Genomic DNA, 14,629 nt, shown 5'->3' with positions numbered 1-14,629 from the left:
CGCTGCTGTGGCATAGGCCCAGCAGCTACAGCTGCCATTCGACCTCTAGCCTGTGAACCTCCATATATCATACCGTAGGCGTGGCCCTAAAAAGACAAAACAAAACAAAACAAAAACAAAACCGCCCTGCCCCCGAATTCCCATCACATCTGATTGTGAGAGCCTGGGTTCTAATTCTACCTCCCAGCTACCTTGTGAGCTTGGCTTCCCCATCCCTTACTCTTAATTCCTAACACAACAGTGGGCACTCAATAAATGATGGTTGAATGAACGAATGCATGAACAAAAGACTGCCTGACTCAGAGCTAGTGCTGAACCTCAAGTCTACATACATGAGACTAGACACAGAATAATGTGCAGAATTCGACAAATTTATTCGATCTTCCGAAGCTTTCGTTTCCTGCGGCCCTACAGCCGAAGGCACAGAAACAGCTTCAGAAACGCAGGAGGCGGGGCTTGCGCCTATATGGAGCACACCCCCTCGCGTTCAAATACTTCCGTCCGTGGACCCGCCCCTCTGGCCCGACTTGCATCTCTAATTGGTGAGCTCGGTAATCCTTCTGATCACACCGGTGCCTATTGGATCAACTGCTGAACTTGGGTTGCGCACTTCCTGGCTTTGGGAACGCGGAGCGGACGTAGGCTTGCCGCCATTGCCCTGAGCGGAAAGCGGCTGTCTGTGTGAGGGGCTGTGGGGGTGCGTGGCGGGCTTTAAAGGCCGGGCCGTGGGAGGCGCGGTGGGGGTCCGGCTGAGCGGCCAGAAGGATCCAGCCCGGCTGGGCGCACATTGAGCGAGGCGGGACTGCAGGCCGAGGGGTCTTGACGTGTTCCTGCTGCGCCTTCTGTGGGCCTGGGCCCTCTTCCTCATTAATTTTTTTCTTCTGCCGTTTCCCCAGATTCTCCGGGAATGGCCGGAGTATTTCCTTACCGAGGGCCGGGCAACCCGGTTCCCGGCCCTCTAGCTCCGCTGCCAGACTACATGTCGGAGGAGAAGCTGCAGGAGAAAGGTGAAGAAAGTGTGCGGGAGCGGCGCCTGGGGACGGGTGTGCGCGTGCGCGTCTAGTGGTTTGAACCCTTCCAGGTTTTGGCAAGTGTGTCAAAACATTAGGTCTTAGTGCACTTATTAGCCCTTATTTATTTTTTCATCTATTCAAGTCTTTAAAACTATCGGTTAAAAAAAAGGTGTCTACTGTTTGCAGGCACTGATCCAAACAAGGGGGATACAATAGCTTTTCAGGCAAAACCCCTGCCGTTAAAGGGTTTAAGCAGAGCGAGTTGTCAAGAGAGCTGGCAGGGAGTGCTCCTGCTAGGTGCCCACCCTTCTGTCATGCATCCTGGTGGGAGCTTAGCCTAGGGCAAGAAGTAGGGGGTGATTAGGCTAAGGGTGTGCAGTCCTTAAAACTGAGGTTTTTGTAGCTCGAAAGTGGCAGCAGTTGCAGGCCAAGCGCTATGCCGAAAAGCGGAAGTTTGGATTTGTGGATGCTCAGAAGGAAGACATGCCTCCAGAACATGTCAGGAAGATCATTCGAGACCATGGGGACATGACCAACAGGAAGTTTCGCCATGACAAAAGGGTCTACCTGGGGTAAGGAACATCCTGAAGTTATTTCATTTGGACTCTGCCCTGTCCCGTAAATCGCAGTCCTGGATAGCTGCTCTATCGTTTTGGGTCCTTAATCTTCAGCGACATCCCATCTTGATCAAAGAAGGGAGAAAACCACTAGGATTCTGTTAGAATTACGAGATCTTCTAGTGATGCTCTTTTTTTGTTTTTTTTTCTTTTCTTTTTTTTTTTTTTTTTGGTCTTTTTGCCATTTCTTGGGCCGCTTTTGTGGCATATGGAAGTTCCCAGGCTAGGGGTCGAATCAGAGCTGTAGCTGCTGGCCTACACCACAGCCACAGCAGCTCGGGATCCGAGCCGCGTCTGCAACCTACACCACAGCTCACAGCAATGCCGGATCCTTAACCCACTGAGCAAGGCCAGGGATCGAACCCGCAACCTCCTGGTTCCTAGTCGGATTCGTTAACCACTGAGCCACGACGGGAACTCAGGAAACCTCATGCATTCTTGTTGCCTGTAACTTCTAAGTGACCAGAACCCTCAGTTTCAGGGACAGTTAACTTCTGAGGTGTCTGTACTCTTGTTTTTCTGTATTCCCAAGCTGAATGAGTACACGTACAAATGTCTTAGCAAATCCCTTTTCTGCTTTGACAAAGAAAATGTTAGCCACTGAATGAACTATGACCGCCATAGACACTTTTTTAACTTCAAAAATTTTTTTCCTCTTTTTATGGCCACACCTGTGGCATATGGAAGTTCCTGGGCTAGAGGTCGAATCAGAGCTACAATTGTTGGCCTATACCACAGCCACAGTGAAGTTGGATCCAAGCTGCAAGCTGCATTTGTGATCTACACCATAGCTTGTGGCAATGCCAGATCCTTTAATCCACTGAGTGAGGCCAGGAATCAAACCCGCATCTTCACAGATAGTACGAGTACATTAGGTTCTTAACCCACTGAGCCACAACGGAAACTCCTCTACTTCAAAGATATTTTTGAGAACTGTGCTGGGTTTCAGGGATATAACAGTGAACAGAAGGTAATGGCCTTGGAGTTCTCTTTGTGGTTCAGAAGTTAATGAACCTGACCAGGGTCCATGAGGATGCGAGTTCCATCCCTGGCCTTGATCAGTGGGTTAAGGATCTGGCGTTGCCGTGAGCTGTGGGGTAGGTTGCAGACACAGCTTGGATCCTGTGTTGCTGTGGCTGTGGCATTGGCTGGTGGCTGTAGCTCCAATTGGACCCTTGGCCTGGGAACTTCCATAATGCTGCAGGTGCAGCCCTGAAAAACAAAGAAAAGAAAAGGGAAAAAAAAGACAGTAATGGCCTTGCTAGAGCTTATAGCCTAGTGACGTAGCAGTCATTAGACAAATGGTTACAATAAAGTGTGATGAATATTTTGTTGCTATTACTTATAAAATGGTACGGAAAAAATAGCATGTGAGAACCTAAAAGCTGTGTTTAGGGGAACAGCTGTTAGTTTAGAGGGACCGAACCCAATATTGTGGAACTGTGAGGTTTAAGAGGAACAGTGGCATAGTTGGAGGTGGGGCCGTGGTTCCTGATCCTGGACGACCTGTGCGCGGCGTTTGGAGTTGGATTGTAAGGCAGATTTTTCTGTGGAATGTGGCGCTGTGATACCTTGTGGCTTCTCTGCATGGCACAGGTAGCAGAACACCTTGTCTTTTATTTATTTATTTATTTTTGGTCTTTTTTGTCCTGTAGGGCCATACCTGCAGCATGTGGAGGTTCCCAGGCTAGGGGTTGAATCGGAGCTATAGCTGCTGGCCTATATACCACAGCCCCAGCAGTGTGGGATCCAAGCCACGTCTGTAACCTACACCACAGCTCATGGTAATGCCGGATCCTTAACCCACTGAATGAGGCCAGGGGTAGAACCCTTGTCCTCATGGGTACCAGTCGGGTTCGTAACCACTGCGCCACAATGGGAACTCCCACCTTGTCATTTCTAAATATTTCTTTCTGTTGTTGCAGTGCTCTCAAGTACATGCCCCATGCGGTCCTCAAACTCTTGGAGAACATGCCGATGCCTTGGGAGCAGATTCGGGATGTGCCTGTGCTCTACCACATCACCGGAGCCATTTCCTTTGTCAATGAGATTCCCTGGGTCATTGAGCCTGTCTACATCTCCCAGTGGGGGTAAGAAGGCCTGGAATGTGGTGGTGGTGGTTGGGGGACAGTGGGTAGAAGCCTTGATGTGACATTGTTGACTTCCAGGTCAATGTGGATTATGATGCGTCGAGAAAAAAGAGACAGGAGGCATTTCAAGAGGATGCGTTTCCCCCCTTTTGATGATGAGGAGCCGCCTTTGGACTATGCTGACAACATCCTAGATGTCGAGCCACTGGAAGCCATTCAGCTAGAGCTGGATCCTGAGGAGGATGCCCCGGTGTTAGACTGGTTCTATGACCACCAGCCATTGAGGGACAGCCGAAAGTGAGTGATGGTTGGAGTTACTACTCCCGCGAGAGTGCTGGAACTCCAGAAGGGGTCTTGGGAGAACAGTAGGTAGTATGGCGTGGTTTGCTGGTATACCTACCTGAGGTGGGCCTCTTTTTTCCCCTAGGTATGTGAATGGTTCCACTTACCAGCGCTGGCAGTTCACACTGCCCATGATGTCCACTCTCTACCGCCTGGCCAATCAGCTTCTGACAGACTTGGTAGATGACAACTACTTCTATCTATTTGATCTGAAGGCCTTTTTTACCTCCAAGGCACTCAATATGGCCATTCCTGGAGGCCCCAAGTTTGAGCCTCTTGTCCGAGACATCAACCTACAGTAAGTTGGAGAGAGTAGGGATTTTAGGCACTTTGGGTTGAATGAATAAAATCTAATCCTTTTTTTTTTTTGTCTTTTTAGGGCCGCACCTGCAGCATATGGAGGTTCCCAGGCTAGGGGTCAAATCAGAGCTGCAGCTGCCTACACCTCAGCCACAGCAATGCCAGATCCAAGCCGTGTCTGTGACCCTATACCACAGCTCACAGCAACGCCGGATCCTTAACCCAGTAAGCAAGGCCAGGGATCGAACCCGCAACCTCACGGTTCCTAGTTGGATTCGTTTCTACTGCGCCACCATGGGAACTCCTGAAATCTAATCTTGATCCTAAGATTCCGTTGTAGTTTCCAAACTCCCCAGCTCGTCTGCTCATCCTTGATTTTGTACTCTAGGGATGAAGACTGGAATGAATTCAATGATATTAACAAGATCATCATCCGGCAGCCTATCCGCACTGAGTACAAGATTGCCTTTCCTTACTTGTACAACAACCTTCCACACCACGTCCACCTCACCTGGTGAGAGCACTAGACCCAGCTGGGGGAAAGGCGACGCTGGCATTTAGGTTGGGCCAGGGCAGGAGAACTTGACTGATGACTTTTCTTTCATTTTAGGTACCACACTCCTAATGTTGTGTTCATCAAAACGGAGGATCCTGACTTGCCAGCTTTCTACTTTGATCCTTTGATCAACCCCATATCCCACAGACACTCTGTCAAGGTGAGAGTAAAGCATTTGACCTCAGTCTTCTAAGAGAAATTTCTTTCTTTCTTTTTCTTTTTTGGCTGCCCCTTGGCATGTGGAGTTCTCAGACCAGGGGTCAGATCTGAGCCGCAGTCACAACCTAAGCTGCTGCTGCAGTAACTGCAGATCCTTAACCTGTACTGGGTTGGGGATCCACCCTGCATCCCTGCACTCCCAAATCGCCACTGATCCTGCTGCGCCATAGTGAGAGATGAAGAGAGAAGTTTCTTGACTGGATAGAAGAATTACTAGATAAAATTCATCTACGAGGGAGACATATTTTCCTTTCTGAAGTATTCCCCTCATGCTGTAAGCTAATTTGGGAGTTGGGCAATTGGCCCAAACTAAGTTATTGGTATCATCTTGGTTTCTGAGATTATCCATCGAGGCTTTATCTGTACCCTTCTTTGTCTTTCCATATCATCTTATTCTGGTCTTTTTCTAGTGTGTTCTTTTTTTTTTCCCCCAATCCCTTGAGCTGTAATTCACTACCACACAGTGGCCCCTTTAAAGTGTATAATTTGATGGCTTTTAGTTTTTTCACAGGTATGTAACCATCTCCACAGTTAATTTTAGAACATTTTCATTTCCTCAAAGAGAAACCCTGTACCCATCAGTAGTCGCTCTTTTTCACTTGACCCTTCCTTATTTAGGCAACTATAAATTTACTTTCTGTCTCTATATGTTTATCTTTTCTGGATGTTTCATGTAAGTACAATCACATAGTGTGTGGTCTTTTGTGATTGGCTTTTTACACTTAGAATACTGTTTTTGATGTTGATCTATGTTCCATTACGTTCTTAGCATGAACAGATTTCCTTCCCCAAGCCCAGTTTTTGGAGTTCGAAGAGAAGGTGATTGCAGTGTTTACCTCTTCTGGTATTGGGGCTCCTCTGGGAGGCCTTTGGTGGAGAGCCAGTTGGGGTGTGAGAGGTGCTGCTTGCTTTCCTGGTTGGCCTCGCCTTGCTTTCTGCTCCCACGGCCCCCTTTGCTCTGGCCCTTTAGGGCTTCTCTTGTCAGGCAGCCCAGTTTCCATGGCAGATGTAGCCACTGGGCCAAGCACAGTTGGCCCCAGAGAGGTTCCCTCTTGTTCTCAGTCTCTGCCCAGTTCAGCAGGAGCTAAACCCTCAGGGATTCTTCTTTCAGAGCCAGGAACCGTTGCCGGATGACGATGAAGAGTTTGAGCTCCCGGAGTTCGTGGAGCCCTTCCTGAAGGACACACCCCTCTACACAGACAACACAGCCAATGGCATTGCCCTGCTCTGGGCCCCACGGCCCTTCAACCTACGCTCTGGTCGCACCCGCCGGGCCCTAGACATCCCCCTCGTCAAGAACTGGTAAGGCTTCTACCTGGGAGGTAGCGTGTGTATAGGAGGAGGGGCCCCAGCTGGGTGGGCCTGCAGCCTTTCCCAGAGTGGCTGGCGGGAGAGAAGGGCTGAACTCCTGGGCTTGTTTTTCCAGGTATCGGGAGCATTGTCCCGCTGGGCAGCCGGTGAAAGTGAGGGTCTCTTACCAGAAGCTGCTTAAGTACTATGTGCTGAATGCCCTGAAGCACCGGCCCCCTAAAGCCCAAAAGAAGAGGTGAGGTGCCGCAGGCCCCTGCCCAGGCTTCTCCTCTTCCAAAGATGATCAGAAGACTAACTCTCCTTCTTATTCCCTCCTCAGGTATCTGTTCCGTTCCTTCAAAGCCACCAAGTTCTTTCAGTCTACGAAGCTGGACTGGGTGGAGGTGGGGCTGCAGGTTTGCCGCCAGGGCTACAACATGCTCAACCTTCTTATTCACCGTAAAAATCTCAACTATCTGCATCTGGATTACAACTTCAACCTCAAGCCCGTCAAGACGCTCACCACCAAGGTACCTGCATTGGACCTTGAGGGTCTCCTGCGCTGGAGGGATGGACTGGTCTTGCTCTGGCCCCTGCAGGAGGCACACGTTCAGTCCGGACTCTTGCCGACTAATGTTGTTTCTGTTTTTCACATCTTTTCTAGGAAAGAAAGAAATCTCGTTTTGGGAATGCTTTTCACCTGTGTCGAGAAGTTCTGCGTTTAACTAAGCTGGTGGTGGACAGTCATGTGCAGTATCGGTTGGGCAACGTGGATGCCTTCCAGGTGAGCTAGGAACCCCCAGTCCCTGCCCCAGGCGGAGGTATGGGGTGAAGCTGGAGCCCATCCTGGAGCTGGATCTAGCTGAAAGCCTAACGAGGCCATGTGTTGCAGCTGGCAGATGGGTTGCAGTACATCTTTGCCCACGTGGGGCAGCTGACGGGCATGTACCGGTACAAATACAAGCTGATGCGGCAGATAAGAATGTGCAAGGACCTGAAGCATCTCATCTATTACCGCTTCAACACGGTAAGACCCTGCCCTCCCTCATACATGTGTTTTCTGAGATCCATCTTAATTTTTACATCTAGCCAGGGTTTTCCAGGGATCTACTGGGAGAGAGGCTTTGAGTTCATTATTGCCCTCACCTTGTGAATCTCAACATTTTCCCCAAAAGCCCCTCTTTAGGTCCAAGTAGAGAATCTTAGTTACTGGTTTCTGCCTTAAGTACCCCATTTGCCCCGTTTCAGATATTGCAGTCTCAGGAGTTTTCCCTTTTTTCTCCTTCACTGCCACACACGTACTCCTTGCCCCACCTCTGCCCAACTTTCTATTGTTGTCTGAATGAATTGCTAACTTGTATCCTTCATTTCTGCTTGGAATCCTAGGGCCCTGTGGGGAAGGGCCCTGGCTGTGGCTTCTGGGCTGCTGGCTGGCGGGTCTGGCTGTTCTTCATGCGTGGCATCACCCCTTTGCTGGAGCGTTGGCTGGGCAACCTCCTGGCCCGGCAGTTTGAAGGTGAGTGGTTTTCTCTGTGTCCGCTTTCTCCCCTAAGCCCTTGGAGGGTAGATCACGTGTGTTCCTATTCTGTTCCCTGCCTTTGTTTGCAACTGAGAATCCCTTCTTGCCGGATTGCCTCTAAGGCCCAGTCTCCAGTGCGTCTGACCAAGCATTCTGTTTCTTGGGCTTCACTTTGGGGCCTGAGGCTGTGGAGTATTTATAGACTGGAAAGTTCTCAGAAGCATACTTGTGAAGGTCTGAGGTATCTTGAGTGTGTGAAGCACGCAGATGCTTTGTTTATACTTACTGATTTCATTGTCACCATGGTTAACTGTGTGCGTGAAGGTAGAGACTGTCATTGGAAGCAACAAGTTTTGCTTCCCATCACTTTCCCTTGTAGGCCGGCACTCAAAGGGGGTGGCAAAGACTGTGACAAAGCAGCGCGTGGAATCGCATTTTGACCTTGAGCTTCGGGCCGCTGTAATGCATGACATTCTGGACATGATGCCGGAGGGAATAAAACAGAACAAGGCCCGGACCATCCTGCAGCACCTCAGTGAAGCCTGGCGCTGCTGGAAGGCCAACATTCCCTGGAAGGTGAGTGTCTCCCCCACTCGGAGGAGGCGTGAATGGACATCGTCTTCCTGGGGTTAGGGTTACCACTTCCGGACTGCCTTGGGGTGTGTGTGGCTCCCACCAGATTCTCATTGTGCTGTCTGTGCTTTCAGGTCCCTGGGCTGCCAACACCTATAGAGAATATGATCCTTCGATACGTGAAGGCCAAGGCTGACTGGTGGACCAACACTGCCCACTATAACCGGGAACGAATTCGCCGTGGGGCCACTGTAGATAAGACTGTTTGCAAAAAGAACCTGGGCCGCCTCACTCGGCTCTACCTGAAGGCAGAACAGGAGCGGCAGCACAACTACCTGAAGGTCGGGCTGGGTATAGGGGAGTGGGCAGGAGGATGGGCTGCAAAGTTGGGACCATGCCTTGCCCTGGAAGGCTTGGGATACAGTTGGAAGCTAATTCTCACGTCCACCTTACAGGACGGGCCTTACATCACAGCAGAGGAAGCAGTGGCAGTATATACCACCACTGTGCATTGGTTGGAAAGCCGCAGGTTCTCACCCATCCCCTTCCCCCCACTCTCCTACAAGCATGACACCAAGTTGCTCATCTTAGCCTTGGAGCGGCTCAAGGAAGCTTACAGGTGAGGGGTAGACAGGTTCCTATGGGGAGGTGACAGGGAAGAATGATAGCATCATCAAGAGTCCAAAGAAAGAAGGCTTAGCATCAGTCCTTTCTGGGGTTGGCTTCCTCTTGATTTTCCCACTCACCTTTTCTTTTGCCTTGTCAGTGTGAAGTCCCGGTTAAACCAGTCTCAGAGGGAAGAGCTGGGTCTGATCGAGCAAGCTTATGACAACCCCCATGAGGCATTGTCCCGCATCAAGCGTCACCTTCTCACACAGAGAGCCTTCAAAGAAGTGAGTGAGATGCCCCTGACATTTTGTTCTGGCTGCGTGATTCATCCCTGGCACCCAGTGTGGCAGGTTGTCTCAGGTGGTTGGTGGGTTGGTGTGAGCCAGCTTCTGTGTCTCGCAGGTAGGCATTGAGTTCATGGATCTCTATAGCCACCTGGTGCCAGTGTATGATGTGGAGCCCCTGGAGAAAATCACTGATGCCTACCTGGACCAGTACCTCTGGTACGAAGCTGACAAGCGCCGCCTTTTCCCGCCCTGGATCAAGCCTGCTGACACAGAACCGCCGCCTCTGCTTGTTTACAAGTGGTGCCAAGGTAAAACTTTTCTGGGATCGCACCTGAGAACGGGAGGCGCATTGAGTTCTGCTATCCAGGCAGCAGAATTAGTTTACTTTCTTGCTGCACAGTAGCAAGGAAATGGTATTGATGATAAACTGAGCAAAGCTGACTCTCCTGGCAAGCCAGTGAATGAATAGAGTGGCATGCGATCGGATTACCGTAGGCACTGGTCCTGAAAGGGAATTTCTTTCTTTCTTTTTTTTTCTTTTTTTAAAGGGCTGCACTTGCGGCATATGAAAGTTCCCAGGCTAGGGGTCGAATCGGAGCTACGGCTGCCAGCCTACACCACAGCAACGCAGGATCAGAGCCACGTCTGTGACGTACACCACAGCTAACAGCAACGCCAGTTCCTTAACCCACTGAACAGGGCCAGGGATCGAATCCACAGCCTCATGGTTACTAGTTGGATTTGTTTCCGTTTTGCCACAACGGGAGCTCCCTGAAAGGGAATTTCTAACCTGCTGGAGCCCTGTCTTGCCCCCTCCTCAGGCATCAATAACCTGCAGGACGTGTGGGAGACAAGCGAGGGCGAGTGCAACGTCATGCTGGAGTCTCGCTTTGAGAAGATGTATGAGAAGATCGACCTGACCCTGCTGAACAGGCTGCTGCGCCTCATCGTAGACCACAACATCGCTGACTACATGACCGCCAAGAACAACGTCGTCATCAACTACAAGGTGTGTTCCGGGCTCGGGGTGGGGTGTCCAGCCTGCCGAGCTGGGATTTGCTGAGGTGGGGAGGGAAGAGGCTGGGCCCCGGAGAAGCCTGGCACGCTGCCGTGCTTGAGTGTCCTCTGTCTTTCTAGGACATGAACCATACAAATTCATATGGGATCATCAGAGGCCTGCAGTTTGCCTCGTTCATCGTGCAGTACTATGGCCTGGTGATGGATTTGCTTGTGTTGGGCTTGCACCGGGCCAGTGAGATGGCTGGGCCCCCTCAGATGCCAAACGACTTTCTCAGTTTCCAAGACATAGCTACCGAGGCTGCCCACCCCATCCGTCTCTTCTGCAGATACATCGATCGTATCCATATTTTTTTCAGGTGAGGGCTTGCCTGGTTTCTTATCCTTGCAGGGCGCTGAGGCGTGTGCCCAGCCTCTGGAAGTGGCTGTCCTGCCTTAGTTGGCTTGCTGCTGGGCTGGGGCTCTAAAATGGAAGGAAGTCTTCTGAGTAGGAAGGGGCGGGGTGGCCTCCCTCCAGGGAACTGTGGGTCTCATGAGATCCCAGTGTGCTTGGGCCTCAGCAGGGCGCATTGTCTGGTGCAGGTTCACAGCAGATGAGGCTCGGGACCTAATCCAGCGTTACCTGACGGAGCATCCTGACCCCAACAATGAGAACATCGTCGGCTATAATAACAAGAAGTGCTGGCCCCGAGATGCCCGCATGCGCCTCATGAAGCATGACGTTAACTTGTGAGTCTAAGTTCGGCTCTGGGAGCGGGAAGGATGTCAGCCTGAGGGACCCGGAGGACAATCAGAGGGACTTTAGGAGGTGGCGTTCTGGCTAGGAGGATGTACTCTGTTGGGCTGTCGTCAGTCTGGCCTTTGCAGGGAAGTGCCTTCCAGGGGACTGGTGTGACCCATGTTCTCTGTGGGCAGGGGTCGGGCGGTGTTCTGGGACATCAAGAACCGTCTGCCACGCTCAGTGACTACAGTCCAGTGGGAAAACAGCTTCGTGTCGGTGTACAGTAAGGACAACCCCAACCTGCTGTTCAACATGTGCGGTTTTGAGTGCCGCATCCTGCCAAAATGCCGCACCAGCTATGAGGAGTTCACCCACAAGGACGGGGTCTGGAACCTGCAGAATGAGGTAGGGCCTGGGCCAGGGGGCGGGGTAGCTGGGAGGAGCATTACACACACTTTTTCCTTTTTTTTTTTTTTTTTTTTTTTTTCCATTTCTGGCTGCCCCATCACACATGGAGTTCCCAGGCCAGGGATCAGATCTCATCCGTAGTTGTGATCTGTAGCGCTGCTGTGGCAACACTGCATCCTTTAACCTACTGTACTGGGCTGGAGATTGCATCTGTGTCCGGGCACTGCAGAGATGCCGCTGGTCCTGTTGCACCACAGTGGGAACTCCCAAATACCTTTTCAGTGTCAGTCGGATGAGCCTGGTTGGGAGAGTAAGGGCTTAGTGATGGTCAGCATTGGTTCTTGGAGTTCCCACTGTGACTCTGCCGGTTAGAGACCTGATGTTGTCTCTCTGAGGATGTGGATTTGATCCCTGGCCTTGATCAGTGGGTTAAGGATCCAGTGTTGAGCTGTGGTGTAGGTTGCAGATGAGGCTTCAGTCTGGCGTTGCTGTGGCTGTGGCGTAGGCCAGAAGCTGCAGCTCTGTTTCAACCCCTAGTCTAGGAACTTCCATATGCCATGGGTGTACTCCAAAAAGACAAAACAAAAAATTTCTTGTTCCTGTGGCAGTTCCAGAGATAGTTAACCTTGACCTTGTGGTTTAGGTTACTAAGGAGCGGACAGCTCAGTGTTTCCTGCGTGTGGATGATGAGTCAATGCAGCGCTTCCACAACCGTGTGCGTCAAATTCTGATGGCCTCTGGGTCCACCACCTTCACCAAGGTACGTAGTGCAGTCATGTTCTCTGTCCGTCTCACATCCCGTTTAGATCTTTGTGCTTTGCTCTCCTTTCTTGCCAGCTGTGCTCAGTGTAGTCTCCGTGCTTTATGTACAGCAGCAATTTGTTAACTGCGTGTGCTTTAAGTTTTTGCAAAGTTTAAAAAGTAGCCTTGCTTTTAATGCTGTCTTCGCATTCCACCAATGGTACACATGAGTGTCTGGGCTGATGCTCTCAGGAACATCAGTCATGCCAAAAAGAGAGGGAAATGCTAGGTTTTTATTAGGTTGTGTTCCAGAGTCATTGTCTAGTTTCTAACTGTGATGAAGAGGCAGCGATACAGTGGTGAATGTGCAACACTGATGATCACAGAGCTGGAAATGTGAACTTGAAAGTGTTGTGATCAGTTCCAGATTTGATGTGCAACTCAAAAGTATAGAAAAATGGCAGAATAATCTGCTCTTGCCCAATCACGTTAGCTTCATTGTACTGACAACTTCAGTTGGCATCACAGACCACAAAAAAAAGCAAACCAGAAAAACACAGAAGGGAAAACCCCGGGATTTTTTTTCTGGAAATGTAATGCTTACATAGAAAAACGGCTCAACAGCTTAAAAAAAGTTGCTTTATCCTGGTTTCTTTTAGAATAACTTTTTTGTTTTAAGGGCCGCACCCGAGACATGTGGAAGTTCCCAGGCTAGGGGTCACCACAGCCACAGCAACTTGGGATGCGAGCCGCATCTGTGACCTACACCACAGCTCATGGCAACGCTGGATCCTTAACCCCCTGAGCAAGGTCAGGGATCGAACCTACATGCTCATGGATACTAGTTGGGTTCGTTACTGATGAGCCATGATGGGAACTCCCTGGAATAGTTCTTAACCATGACGTTTTTGCTCCTTTGGCCTTCATATCTCTTTAGATATGTAGCGTATAAGGAAGACTTTAAATTTTGGGGTAGTGGTTCTGATGGTTCTGTTATGGATACATTTTTTTTTTTTTTTGGCCACACCCACACCATGTGGAAATTCCCAGGCCAGGGATCAAATCCACTTCACAGCCGTGAGCTACACCAGTGGATATAAGGATCTGATGCTGGATCCTTAACCATTAGGCTTTCAGGAAACTCCTAGCAGACACAGGATACTTTTTTGTTGTTGTTCCCCTTATTTTTGGCCACCCCTGAGGCATACGGAGTTCCAGGCCAGGGATCAGATCTGAGCTGCTGTTGTGATCTACACTGCAGCTGCAGCAACACCAGATCCTTTAACCCACTGTGCTGGGCAGGGGATTGAACCTGTGTCCTGGTTGCACCACAAGATCCCGTTGTGCCACAGTGGGAACTCCATGATATGTTTTTTAATCTTAGTATCCCTTACCTAAAATTTGTCATGATACGTTTTTTTTGGAGTATGGCGCAAGGAAAAAAAATGTCTTTTTAGGTTGTGTTATATCCTCTAAGAGTCAGATAACAGGAATCATATAACTCATTCATTCCATTGGTGTTTGTCGATAGCCACTGTTCAGGGGATTACACATACTCCATGTGAGAATCTCTGCCTTACTGAAACTCACTACTTAGCTAGAGAGATAGATGTATATATAGTCAAAGAGAATTGTAATATCCTGTGTCTGTAGAGCTCTTGTGTTATTTGGGAATCTGTGAGAGCACACAGATCATGACGCCAGCCCAGTCTGGGAGAGAGAGAAAGACTTCCTGAAGGAAATAATTTGTGAGAGGCAGGTGAGGGAGACATTCTTTCAGCCAGAGATATGAAGAGGTAGCTGGCGTGGTATGTGTGAGGCTCTAAAAAGTTCGGAATTTACTGCAGTAAAATTGTGGAGGAGACAGAGGCTGGATTAAACATGAGCCAGATCACGGAGGGTATTGCACACCTCGTCAAGAGTCCTGTAAATGGAGTTCCCGTCATGGCTCAGCAGTTAATGACCTGACTAGTATCCATGAGGATGCAGGTTTGATCCCTGGCCTTGCTCAGTGGGTTAAGGATCTGGCGTTGCCATGAGCTGTGATACAGGTCACAAACGTGGCTCGGATCCTGTGTTGCTGTGGTGTAGGCTGGCAGCTGCAGCTCCGAATGGAACCCTAGCCTGGGAACTTCCATTTGCCACAGGCGTGGCCCTAAAAAGACTGAAAGACACACACACACATAAACAAAAAGAGTACAAAGTGAGATGAGGCTTGGGAACTATTGTAGAAGTCTAGCTAAACATGATGAGAACAGTGAACGGAGAAGGGAACAGAACTGATAAGTAGTTAAAGTCAGCAGAGCTTCATTTTGGTGGAATGCTGG

At 49.9% G+C, this 14,629-nt stretch overlaps 1 protein-coding gene across 2 annotated transcripts in view; it reads left to right on the top strand.

The window, feature by feature from the left end:
* Nucleotides 1–605: 605 nt before the first annotated feature.
* PRPF8 (pre-mRNA processing factor 8) overlaps nt 606–14,629 on the top strand; it is a 32,090-nt gene continuing 18,066 nt past the window's right edge. Inside the window, exons 1-24 of one of the 2 annotated variants that reach the window (XM_047758727.1) lie at nt 606–697; nt 897–1,007; nt 1,417–1,585; nt 3,556–3,720; nt 3,799–4,017; nt 4,148–4,360; nt 4,751–4,876; nt 4,973–5,078; nt 6,249–6,439; nt 6,564–6,683; nt 6,768–6,957; nt 7,092–7,211; nt 7,320–7,454; nt 7,814–7,943; nt 8,326–8,522; nt 8,654–8,860; nt 8,975–9,138; nt 9,286–9,412; nt 9,531–9,723; nt 10,237–10,424; nt 10,553–10,791; nt 11,015–11,161; nt 11,348–11,558; nt 12,205–12,321. In XM_047758727.1, coding sequence (XP_047614683.1) covers nt 908–1,007; nt 1,417–1,585; nt 3,556–3,720; nt 3,799–4,017; nt 4,148–4,360; nt 4,751–4,876; nt 4,973–5,078; nt 6,249–6,439; nt 6,564–6,683; nt 6,768–6,957; nt 7,092–7,211; nt 7,320–7,454; nt 7,814–7,943; nt 8,326–8,522; nt 8,654–8,860; nt 8,975–9,138; nt 9,286–9,412; nt 9,531–9,723; nt 10,237–10,424; nt 10,553–10,791; nt 11,015–11,161; nt 11,348–11,558; nt 12,205–12,321 — 3,774 coding nt within the window. In that variant the 5' untranslated portion in view covers nt 606–697; nt 897–907. The remainder of the gene's footprint in view (nt 698–896; nt 1,008–1,416; nt 1,586–3,555; nt 3,721–3,798; nt 4,018–4,147; nt 4,361–4,750; nt 4,877–4,972; nt 5,079–6,248; nt 6,440–6,563; nt 6,684–6,767; nt 6,958–7,091; nt 7,212–7,319; nt 7,455–7,813; nt 7,944–8,325; nt 8,523–8,653; nt 8,861–8,974; nt 9,139–9,285; nt 9,413–9,530; nt 9,724–10,236; nt 10,425–10,552; nt 10,792–11,014; nt 11,162–11,347; nt 11,559–12,204; nt 12,322–14,629) is intronic. The other variant, XM_047758728.1, reaches the window with a different exon arrangement.

The sequence above is a fragment of the Phacochoerus africanus genome, chromosome 14 (assembly GCF_016906955.1).
Source record: "Phacochoerus africanus isolate WHEZ1 chromosome 14, ROS_Pafr_v1, whole genome shotgun sequence".
NCBI lineage: Eukaryota > Metazoa > Chordata > Mammalia > Artiodactyla > Suidae > Phacochoerus > Phacochoerus africanus.
This window is presented reverse-complemented; position numbering and strand designations above follow the sequence as displayed.